The sequence below is a fragment of the Apus apus genome, chromosome 2 (genome assembly GCF_020740795.1).
Source record: "Apus apus isolate bApuApu2 chromosome 2, bApuApu2.pri.cur, whole genome shotgun sequence".
Taxonomy (NCBI): Eukaryota; Metazoa; Chordata; class Aves; order Apodiformes; family Apodidae; genus Apus; species Apus apus.
The window spans coordinates 6,024,130-6,036,745 of record NC_067283.1 but is presented as its reverse complement, the minus strand read 5'-3'; the positions used below and the strand labels follow the sequence as shown (position 1 = coordinate 6,036,745).

Genomic DNA, 12,616 nt, shown 5'->3' with positions numbered 1-12,616 from the left:
TCGCTGCCATCACTGCTCCCAACAGGAGATGGTCCCACCTGCTCAACACAGCCAGTATCATCAATGACCAGTGCTCAATGCCCAGGAACTGGTATTGAAGACACTGCTTCAGGACATTTCTTAGGGAAGGCCAATTTATGAAAACTTGCAGATTTTCAGAAAACTGACATTTGAGCCTTATAAAAGGAACAGTGAAGGAATAACTACTACTCTGATGGAAGTTTTTCACCAAACAAACTAGGTATCTGGTATGTGGGCGTGGAGGAGATAAGAAGCTTCAGGTGAGGCACAACATCTTAACCCTGGAATTTTTTGCTCAGCTAGATTGGATGTTCAAATAAAGGACGAAGAAAGCACTATATAGAATGAAAAATCTAATTAAAGGTGTTCAAAGGAAATTAATTTCCCCTGCATGGATGAGCTGAATATTATAATTACATTCAAAAGATACAAGCTCTTGCTCTCAGCAAGTTCAGCTTTATGTCATAGAAATAACCAAAAGCGGTTGTGCCCCGTCTAACATTTCTGCTTTTCAGAAGGTATGAGAGCAAAGTCTCAGTGGACAGTGGTCAGAAGATCTCAAACTCAAGTGTATGTACACCAGAACAGAGTACCTAAGGACAGGTATTTCCACAAGGAAAGCTGCTCCATGGAGCTATTTCATGTGTCTGCGACAGTGAAAGAATTCTGGGACAAAGCAAAGTTGCATCATGGAGAGGAGAAGGGCTGGCAGATCTGATGTGGGGCATGTGAGAGGCTCATGTCCTCTTGGAAGGGCAGGTGAAGGCCCAGGGCAGAACCCTACCACATTGGAAAGGGTGATGTCTCTATATGACAATTCAATTGAGCTCCCAGCATGCAAATTTTTTATCCTAGAAGCAAGGAATGCCATCCCAGGCAATTGAAGACTATAACCTCCCTGTCCAGGGATGTAGCAAGGAACTTGTTTCACTCTTCAGACAAAAAATGCAACACAATGAACATTCTTCGTGCATATCCAGCCTTTGTCATCACTAGGAACAGCTGAAATAAGCATCATTGCCACCATTTCACATGTGGGCCTCATGGAAATGGAACACAAAGAAACCTCTAAATCTAAAATCACTCAGCAGTCCAGCAGCAGAGCCTGGACAAGAAGATGGAGTCTCCTGTGGCTCTATTCATGAGGTTGTGCTGCATCACAACACAGTAAATTTCTGAGTATACAATCTGTTAATCTGTATTTTACATTTTCTGCTGAAAAAGTTTGTTAAAAGTAGCTCACTTCTGTCTTTATAGATCAAATATTGCCGTTATCTTTGAACCTCAACAGTCTCTTTTCTGATATGCTCTAGCCACCTTTCCAGAGAGACCAGGCTTTATGGAGTTACAGCAACCTGATCACCACAAGGTTTCATAGTTAGGTTCAATCTGACTCATTATATTTAGCAGGTGGAAATGAGGCAAGGAACCAGAATGAGAAGCTCCAGTTTCCTTCTCAGTAATCTCCATGGAAGGTAAGCAGAGGGCTGTAAATTAAGATTCCTCCAGCTTTATGCAGGAACTTCAGCTGAGCAACTGAGGGTACTGTAGCTTCATAATTTTTTTTTCCTAGCAGGGTACAGTGAAGTCCCAGGTAGTCCAGGAAGGCCACTGCACTCTGTCTGCATGAACAGTCCTTCCTGGACCATGACTTTTTGTGTCTGGAACTGAACTTTGCTCTGGATTACAATATTGTGAAAGTAATCTTCATTTCACCTCAAGAGTCAAATCACCTCCCAGATGACTGGATTAGTGATGCACTAGAAACTCGAATTAAAACAAGAAGCTGCCATAAATATCTCTTGGCCAAATATGACTCAGGTACACTTGAGGAAAGGATCTCCCCTGATGGGTAAGGCTGAAAAACCCAGAAAAGTATTGAGGTTAACCTTAGCCTACAAGTTGATGATTTCAAAAGGAACGAGCAACGTTTGCCCGTTAGCTTCTGATGGCCACACTTACCACTTGTAGAAGAGCCAGGTACCCAGCACCAACATTATCAAAGTTAACTTTAACTTTTGTCCAGTAAAACGTGCCCGACACATTATAGATGATACAGTCACTCATGTTGTTAATAATTTTGGAGTCTAAAGGCATATCTCCTTCTGTCTTATTAATGCACTTCCCAAACTTCCCAGCAAACAGGTTCACTCCCATGATGCTAAAGATGAGCCAGAAGATGAGGCAGACAAGCAGAACATTCATGATGGAAGGGATGGCTCCCACAAGGGCATTGACAACCACCTTGGGTGAAACAGGAGAGAAAAACCAGAATTAACATCAGCACTTACATAGACACTTTGCTAACAGGCTGTTGTGTGCACCCTTGATTAGCTAGGCTGAACCCACACATGGTGACAGGTGGATAACTACTGACACTGCCTAAGGAGCTAGGCCACCATTAAAGGCTTCACACATGATTATTTTTTTCCTTTTGTAATTTATAAGCTAATGTGTTGGCACCCCACCCAGGGGGTGATGTTTTTTCAAGCGGAATCTTTCAATTCAGGAGCAATCTGCAAAGTCATCATGAACTCTCAGATCCTACTGGATAACACACTTCAGTCAAACCCTCTTTAATAATCATACAGTTAACTGGAAACAGCTGGAGAACATCACAGTGTCTCAAGATAGACCAAAAAAAGATTTTTAAAATCTTTTACCAAACTCAGGCTTCCACACTCCTTGGGATGCGAACTCCAGCTGTGATAAATTTGGCTTCTTGAAATAATTACTGATTGAGACATACCAAGCCATGTCCCACCTGATCAGTATGCATGATTAAAACAGTGAAACCTTTCTAATTTTCCATAGCATGCTGTCCATTTCTAACACATTGACCCAGGCAGAGCTGTGAAACCCTGTGTGAAACAACACATTTTCTGAGGGAAGCACGTGAGCACAACATGCAGTTTTCCTTCTCCTGTGGCAGCAAGGTTTGACCAAATTCACCACTTTTGGAGATGCTGCCATTGCATGGTCCAGGCAAAGCTGCCTGATAGCACTGCTGCACACACCAGCCCCACTTCATGAATTTGCCTCCAGCTCTGTCTCATGCTTTGGAGATTAAAATCTGATAGGCAAACACGAAGCTCTTCCTCTTCTCCATCTACATTTCTGAAACTGAGACAAGGTAATATTGATCCATAAAAATTAAGCTTTATTCAATTGTGAATCTGATTATGGAAAATGTCAGCTCTTATTTTCTCATGTATTAGTGTCCAATTTTCTGACAAGCTAATAATGTAACAGTCATTTCCTCAACATTTTTGCATTGCTGAGGAAGAAAAATAACCGGAAGAGTGAAATGGTTTTCATGTATGTATAGCAGCTGCTGCATCTACAATATACAATACAAAATTATGTAGATCTTTCAAAATCCAAATTTATATTTTTGTGCATTTATGAATAAAGCTAATTTTCACACAGGAAAAGCTGCTTGACCAATTTTTTTAACTTTTTTTTTTTTTTTTCCCCTGTATAGGCTCATTCCTGATGACTTTCACTGTCTGTCTTTTTTTTTTTTTCCCTTACTTTATATTTTATGGTTGGATGTTAATCAATTGCTAACTTCATTGTTTTGAGACCAAATTGACTGTGTTAAGCAAAATGACAAATAATTTGCAGATCAAGGGCTTATTTAGGTTTAGCCTAGGCCCTTGTCAAAGCAGCTTTAATTTGCTGCTATGCAGGACAGGATTTTTGCTCAATTTTAATCCATGCAGCATGAAGTCACTGCACTTAGGTGACATAGTTTCAGCAGTGCAATTGATGGCCATGCTTGCATCCTGTTTTTTTCCTTCCACTGGGCTATATTCAATGGCTTGTAGATAACAAAACACGACATGAGGCTGGAGCAAATCCCCTCCGAATGAATTATTAACAGGGGGGTTTCATTCTTCTCTCACAGCTTCTGCTCTTACACCAGCGTGATGCCATTTGGTCTGCTGGGAGCACTCCTGATTTGCACTGAGACAAGTGAGAGAGCTTAAAGACCTGAATACATAAAGGTGAGTTATCATCATAAATTCATGTTAGAACTTCAGCTGCAAACCTTGCCATAGAAAGGGCTGAATTTCTGTTGTACCTAGGGACATCAAAACATACAGAAAATATGTCAGACCTATAGGAGAAACCCCCTTCCAGGTGACCTCTTTAGGGACAGCCTAGAAACTGAGCCACTCTCTGCCGTAATCTACAGCAATGTAAACCTGTGCCTGGCCCCCAGCTCTCCTGATCTCATGGGCCACCTTCTCAGCTGAAGCTGATTCAGAAATTAAAACCAGAAAAGACTCACGCGGCTCTTTAATCCTCACTTTGTTACAGCAGAGCCCACCAGACTTCCCAAAGCAGTTCCAGGCCCAGGCTACATTTCCTAGCCAAATCTGGGCACAGCTTTTGCAAAGACATCTAATTTACAGTGTCATGATTTCAAATAATGGATAAAAGTTTTATTAGTTAATTTATTCCTGGTGTCCTTTGCCCTCACTGTTGGGAACAGATGCAGTATTTTTAGGTTGAAATTGTTGAACTTGAGACTCTAGTCATCTTCTGTTAGACAACTTCTCCTATCATCCCTGTCTTCACTGTAGGTGAGTTACCACAGAACATTGCTTTGGGTAACTAAAAAATCCGAGCTTCTTTCTAACTGTCATAGTTCCTTCAGATTTCTAATTACCCTCATAGCTCACTGCAGAGACTTTCCCATTTTAAAAACCCCATTTCCAGCAGTTTTTTTGGAATTCCAGTATTGAAGCTCTGCCCTCTCCCTCCACTCGCTGAGTTATTTCCCTGCATATTGAGGGATAGTATTACTCACCTCATTTATTGGACCTGCTCAAAAGCTCATGTCCCCTTGAACAGTCATCCTGATCCCTAAGTCCTTCTCAGCGGCCGTTTTCCAAGAAACAGTCCCCCGAGTGACCTACTTTCCTCCTCCTGAGGTGCACGATGCATGTGGTTTTATTAAAATGCATGTTGTACAGTTGATCTGTTTTCCACAGTGATCCAGATCAGTCTGCATAATTCCCTTATCCGTAACATCACTTAGTGCTCCGCTCACTTTGTGTCTTGTCAGCAAAGATTTTATATTTTGTTCCAGCTGATGTTAAAATCCAGATTAAGGACAGTTCTGATTCTGAAGAATCCCTCACCCTGACACACACATCACCGAATTTACAGTGTCATCACTCTTTACAATTACTTTTGGAGATCCATCACCCATTTTAAATTAATTTCAAATATGTTTACTTGGCTTGGTACAAAGCTCGTGTTTGCATCACAAGGTCTCGTGGTATCAGATTCCTCTCTGAAACCTAAGGATATTATATCAGCACAGTTACTGCCATCAGCATGATTTGTAATCAAATCAAACGACCATATCAGTTTTACAAGAACTATTCCCCTGAAATCATGCTAGCTAGCATTAATTATGCTATTCCTTTCCTGCATGTATCTTGTAGCAGCCTCATCATGATTTTGCCTAGGATCATTTTCACATTAAATGGTCTATCATTATCTCACTCATCCTCTTTTAAAATATTCCAATAACCTCCCTTGCTGGGAAGAAACTTGCAGAGAAGTGGCACCTCTGAAGTAATTCCCTGATGGACAGCAAATGAGGAGACATGAGAGACTTCATGATTCAGAACAGGCAGACCTAAGTTAATTTACACTGGGGTCTAAATAAGGCTGTGAAAGTGGAGGGTGATGCAGGGTAGTGGCATATGCATGGCACCCTGGGGTCTACAGTAACTGGGAGGTGGGATACTGGTCTTACTGGGGTCTTATCTGAGGACAGAGGGGCAGGATGGCAAGGATGGCAACAGGTTAGACCTATTTTACAGAACTTTTATGGGATGGGAGCTGCTGAGACTGGTGTCAAACTCAGACAGATCACAGGCTCTTTGAAGACAGAGAAAGGATTAAAGTCTGATGGTAACAGGTCCTCTTGGCCATCCGAGTGCTACTCTGTGCCTTTGCCTCAGGACCAGCTGTTTCCAAAATGTAGATACTATGTCAATGAAATAACTGGCTTACTGCAGTGCAAATGAGAACCTTCTTGCTCCTGTTTTAACCATGCAGAGATTTTTCAGTTATTTGAGAAAAAGACATTAGAATAGAGCAAGCTATTATTATTTTCTTACTGTCAGTGTTTGCTTCTCAGCATTATCATTATTTAATCCATCACTGCGCTGGCAATTTTCCTGTGCATTTTGGAGCATATGAACTCCTAATAATGAAAGGTCTAACTGTTCCTAGTCATGTTAAGTGTGTTTAGACAAACTAAAGATAAAATAATTTGATTTTCCAATAGCATGTATTCTCAATTACACTTTATCATGGTTTACAAGCTAATTCACTACCTCTGATAGCTCAGAAAGACTGAATATATTTCAGCTACAGCAAAAGAGTAGGGAAGGAGAGGGATGTCAGGGACTGGGGGCCTACCAGCATGAGCATGTTAAGAAGGAAACTTGCTGGGCTGCTATGCCATGTAGGTTCTCCAAGCCAACCTCTTCCTGTTCTCAGGCAGAGATGCAAACATTTTTCTTGTTTCTTCCCTATTTCAGACTCACCTTCTGATGCTTTGGGCTAGTCTGCCCACTGCTTTTCAGGTTGGAATCCCATTTAGTTAAACTGATGCAAAGTCATGAGTGAACATTCTTATGTCAGCTTAGAATGTGTTAAAGGGGTTTTGCTTGAACTTGCAAATCCACCAGTAGAAGCTAAGCCTTCATAAGCTAGATTTAAATTGATTTAAGAGTTAATTGATTTGAGTTAAAGTACTGCAGCTTTTGCTGATGTCAATGTTTGCTCAATTTACAAATGTTTAATAAAGACTTGAAGTCATCAAATGACATAGGAGTGAGAGCTTCAAGGAACATCAGCAGTGCAACATCACTTTGTGCCAGCTGAGCATCAGTAGTTTGCTTTTGTTTTATTTTATGAATAATCTTTAAAATATTCCCTGTGTTTGCAGAAAAGAGTGTAGTGAACAAAACAATGCAGGTTTGGGTGCTCAAATGAATAGAGACTCTTGAATCTTTTCCTTGGCACCAACTAACAGAGAGGAGAGTGGTCTGCAACTAGATTTGTCTGATCTTCAGCCACAAAATAAAGTGATTTAGATGATCACAAGGTCTGTGGGACAAGGCCCTAGATCCCTTGCTCTGGTCATCAACAGAACAGGCAAAGGAATAGGTACAGGGTTTGCATAAATTGCTCCATGACCATATTTCCTGGGTTATCTCAGTCTTTCTTACTGCAAGGATATTGCAAAGAGAGCAGTAAATGACGAGGATCTCAGTGCATGAACTGCATATTTTAGTCACTGATTATTCAGACCAAAATATTGTTGACAGGAAAGCTTTTCCCTCAATACACCTTGGTGTGAAAGCTGTAGCATTTTCATTGGCCTAGTAAAGAGACTTGGGATCCTCAGACAATGTAAGTTGTTTTGCTTGTAATCTTGTCAGAGATTTATTTTATCTTGCTACACAATCTGCAAGATTAGCAGTAAACTCGGCTCACACAGAACACAGTTGTCAGCACCTGCAAGTTGTGTGGTGCAAAAAGTTAAATAAAGTTCTTATCTAGACAATAATTGATTAGTGTAGCAGGTAGGCTTCAAAAATACACAGGTATGCTGTGTGGATATAGCCATGCCAGCAAAGGAATGCAGAAGGGAAAGAGATGGATGCACAAGATGGAGCAACAAACACAAGCTACATGGTTTTAATGTTAGTCCTGAAATTCCATATTAATTCTGCAATCGGTTCAAAGGAAAGATTTGATATAATCATTTGCTTTCCATCTCTTCAGCATTTCTCATTTTTTGCTTTAATTATTAGTGAAAAAGTCCTTAAGAAGTTTCCCAGTCAGTCTGATTTTTATGCATGTCAAAAGCAGGGAGCAAACTTGTAGCTTTGTTATTCCCCTGATATGCCTTATAATTGAGAAGTAATTGTTAGCCAGATGCTTCCTCGGCCAAAAAGCTGTTTTTTAAAGCACAATATGACAAGTTAGACAGCAAGATTAGTTTATCATTAAATCCACCAGAGGATAAAGCTGCAATGATACCACTGCAGACAAAGGAAGACAAAGGAAGGATTTTGGATTCTGTTGGTTTGATACAGCATTATCATTCCCTTCCTTTGGCAGACAAAATGAAGACAAAACCACGTGCAATTGTTCCCTGTTACATGCTTGATGTCACACAAAGTTGAGCTTTGATTGATACTCTGTTCTTACCCTCATCCCTTCAAATCGTGACAAAGCTCTTAATGGTCGCAGGGCTCGGAGGGTCCTGAGGGATTTAATGGGACCCATCTCAGAGTAGCCAAGAGTGTTGGCTATGAGGCTTACTAAAGAGACCTGAATGGAGACAAAAAGCAAAAATCCCATCTGTTAGTTCAGTCCTGCCATTTTCCTTCTTTCTGATTTTTCTTCCTGAAAAGAAACAGCTGGTTAGTAGGAAACATCTGGAACAGCGTGTGGGGCAGAAGAAACAAAAAACCTCCTTCAAATTAGAGCAACCCAGAAAAAGTGAGGTTTTGACATCTACACATATACAGAACTCTTTCCAACTCAGAAAACATTTTTGAGAAGGGAGATCACCATTACAAAACCACCACACTGTGATGCCTCTGCTGTAAGTTTTCTGTTGACTCCTCGAGGTGTGTGCGTCTTCCACTATTGAAAACATGATGAGTCACATAATTGTTATAATTCAGGGCTTTCTACATGAAAGCACCTGTAAGATCTAACTATTTCCAGCAAAGAGAAAAGATTTCAGCATTACCATTCAATCACCAATCTTAAACTTACTGATTAGAAACAAGCCTTCTAGATTGCTGATAGGCATGACTTTATAGTACAGACACTAAAAGAATTATGTGTATGACTTCAATTCTGTACTTTTTCACTTCTTGTGGTTTCTGTACAGCCTCTAAGGGAGAAAGCAACCTGACAGGTGCTCAACATTGAGGCTCATACCTCCCAAAGACTATTTTTTGGACATAAACTATCTACTTCCAAATCTGGAGAAGATTCCAGTGCTCTTCGTGTTCTCAGAGCTTTTGTAGTGCCCAGCTGGTCAGAAATGCAGACGCTCTCTGACACAGGTCTACAGTCTGGATGATCTGAATGGCAGTGGAGATTTTGGGTCAGATTAACAAATACATGGAGTAACTGGGGTTTGGATGCTCAAATTCATATTCACAGCCTGACTTCTCACCAAGCAGGGAGTAAGAAACGAACAGATCTCCAACACCACAGGTACCATGCCAATTTGCATATATTAAAAAAGAACCAAAATAAAATCTTCATATATTATAAAATATTTTTTTCTTAGGAAAAAAGAGACTTTTGCACATTGCTCATCACATTTCCCTTACTCCCATCTTACTTCAGTTTTTTTCACAGCCTTAGTTATCATGGTATTGGATTATCCACACTTACTGGGTGTGCAAAGCTTACCTGGCAGGAGTGTGCTTGATTGCCATTTTAAACAGAGAAGCTAAGTCTAAAACCAGGGATTCTTCTATATAAACACTATATCAAAGTAGGTGCTCAATGTAATAGGGAACTCTCAGCTCCCCCATGAAGACAGCCAGCTCTGGTGGGAAATATTCCTATTAATTTTAGGGTAGAATGATTTTTCCTCTTCACTCCACCGCTGGCTGAGCAGCCCAGCATCACCCATGAGGTTTGTGACAAAGCAGGATAAAGACAAGCCTGGTCCCTTAAGTCATGAGGTAGTGTCCTCTGTGGAGCAACCTTTCTCCTGAATATGCATTCATTTCTGTACCAGTGCTGTCTGCCCAGCTACGCATCTTTGTAAAACTTGCTCAATTTTAAAAATTATGTATCTATTGATGGCTTTATTGTGGCATGTGGGTGACAGCAAGCCTAAGGGTAGGAGGTCTCAGAGACATCAAGCCTGGGCTGGATGGAGCAGGCTGGATATCTGCTGGGATAAGACAGCCCAGCTTTGCAGACAATGAAGCAGCACAGAGGCTGATTGTCACACTTTAACATGTCATTCTTTAACAAGGTGTGACACAAACTCACCTCCTGTGTACAGACCCTGCAGCTGACACAGAAAGGAAGGTCTTTTTACATAGTTCTGTATTTTAGTGGTGAGTGTGCTATGAGAACAGCACAGTAGACAGACTGGAATCAAGGTCGGATGTCTTAGGCTCCTTACACAATGGGGAGGTAAAAATCACCAGTGGAGTTTTTGCTTCCATCTCTAAGAGAGCAGATCTGAACCCATAACATGAACATACCTAAGAAGACACCTTACAGTAACTGCTACAGGTTTGACATATATACACTAGTAATGTCTCTTTTCTTGTAAATCCTGCTCAGTTAATGCTCGCAGTTGAAGATCTGAGTTTCACTTCAAAACCATCTTGAACTCATCAGTGCTTCCAAGCTGATGCAGCACCCTTTTTTGTCTTCCCTACATTTTACCAGCCCTGATTGCACCCTTTACTCTGTATTAACATTCAGTGCAAAGCCTTCTCCTTCCATTCACTCTCCCTGGACTTAATGTTGCCTAAATAAGAGGAAAGGGCTGAAGAATCTGTCTAATAGCAGTAAGCAAATGTGCAGCTTACTTCTTTACTGGAGCCATTCAACTAAGTAATCTTAAAACTGTAATGTAACTGGCATCATTGAAATATCATGACAGGAGTAAACCTCTGGCACGAATTTCTGTCTTTGGTGGAAATTTTATTGCTGAAAAAGGCCTTAACCCCACAAAGCCTTGGAGCTCCCTATCCAGAAAGACTGGAGGAATAAGAAAAATAGCTCAATGATAGCACATGCAATGATAGAAACCAGGATCTGTACACTCATAAATTTTAAGGGAAGCTCATTCACCTGTAAAATGAATGTAGAGATTTTTTAAAAAATTAAGCAAATAAAGAGCACTTGACACCTTTCTTTGCTAGCTTCACCCACAATGACTGAGAGCCAGATCTTCTCAAGGTCTTCAAACTCCCTTGGTTCATGCACCTGCATGCTTTCTCCCTCATCCCAGATTTATGTTCTATAACTCCTCTTTCTCTCAAGGCAGAAGATGTTCTGTTCAAATCCTGAATGACCAGACTTTGGTTCTGAGCAGGGTTACCATTTTCTCTACAGTGCCATAAATGTCACCCTGAAACACATCACAGGTGCTGTTGTCCTCCTGGCACAGATTTACACAGCATTAGAGATCTCTTCCCAGGATTAGGCCATGAAGCTGTGTGATATTTGGCAATGCTTTACAGAGCTGCAGTCAGAACTGAGTTTGAGACAACTTGTTTAAATGCTCGGCTGTTGGTTTTGAAGGTATCCCCGTCAAATTTTATTTATAGGAGAATTACTAACACAGAGAATTGGCCATTTGGACTTGATTAAAAGTGACCCGGAAGGTTATTTTTAGGAAGAAAATCAAGCAGTTTTCAAAATTGGTACTGACTGCCCCACATAATCACAGCAAAAGGTGAAGTCAGCTGTTTCTCTTACTTTTTTTTTTTTCCCTGTTTCAGACTGTGCAGCCCAGAGCTGCTCTAAGATTTTGCTTTGTGCTCTGCTTGGTGTCTGAAACTTGCTGGCACTCAGAAAACACCTCCAGGGTCAACATAACCTCCAGATTCACAATATGGCACACACTGCTAATATTTTCAAACAGCTTTGTAACTTTTTCAGGGAAAAGAAAAAATGCCTCTGAAGACGAGGCAGCACTAACGCTGTGGAGAGCAGGGCAATCCTAAGGAGTCACTATTGCCTGGAACCATTTCCCACAGTATGCACAACCTTCTGTTGGGCTTGAGCTTTCACCTCACCTTCACCTTTCACAGGGCATGTGTGCTAACTGGCAAGCTACAGAGTCTCTCATCCTTCTGTAAACTTCTTCTGACTCAAGAAGTCTTATTATTGTTCTTATGTGCAGATGCTCAGCCTCTAACATCTGCCTTGAGGGTCTTTCCAGAACCTGCTAGATCTTTGTAAGAAGCTTTCACAGCTTTCCATTTAAACCTTTAATACCTTTAACTTCATCAAGTAATAATACTTTCCATGTTAGCTCTAGATGGTTTCTTATCCCATTGACTTGCTGTTTATTAGGTGCCTCTGAAGTCTCCAGGACTATGTTGTCACTGGAATTTTCTATCCAGTGTGAACTCAAGCATAACACCTGGGCAGTAACAAGAATCCCTAAAGTGGGGAGTGGTTCTCATAAATCAGGGTATACTATCCTGTCTCCACGGACATCAACAGCAAACATCTCACCAAGAGCATGGTCAAGGATTTCAGTCATGTCAGCTCTTTCCTTTTGCTTTTCTCAGATCATCTCAGCTCAGCCCAACAAGAGCCCAGCCTCAGCACTGTCAATGACTTCCCAACATTTATTGCACATCAAGAGTGAAACCCCAGAAAGTGTCAGCATTTACTGCCCAACTCAAGGATAGAGTTTCCCAGTAAAGCTCAGGCTGCAGGCAAAGCCACATGGATGTTACCTACACACCTTGGCTTCTTCTTGCCACTGTAGAAGGGCAGAGAGCATTGAGCTCTCTCTGATCCTGGCATTCTGGAAGGGTTT

General features: G+C 41.1%; 1 protein-coding gene across 1 annotated transcript in view; it reads right to left on the bottom strand.

Annotated features, from left to right (window-relative positions):
* The window catches only part of LOC127380384 (sodium channel protein type 5 subunit alpha-like), a 217,929-nt gene that overhangs the window by 13,759 nt on the left and 191,554 nt on the right, over positions 1-12,616 (bottom strand). The window contains exons 22-23 of the mRNA XM_051609169.1: positions 8,275-8,397; positions 1,984-2,265 (exon numbers count right to left, since the gene is read on the bottom strand). Coding sequence (XP_051465129.1) covers positions 1,984-2,265; positions 8,275-8,397 — 405 coding nt within the window. The remainder of the gene's footprint in view (positions 1-1,983; positions 2,266-8,274; positions 8,398-12,616) is intronic.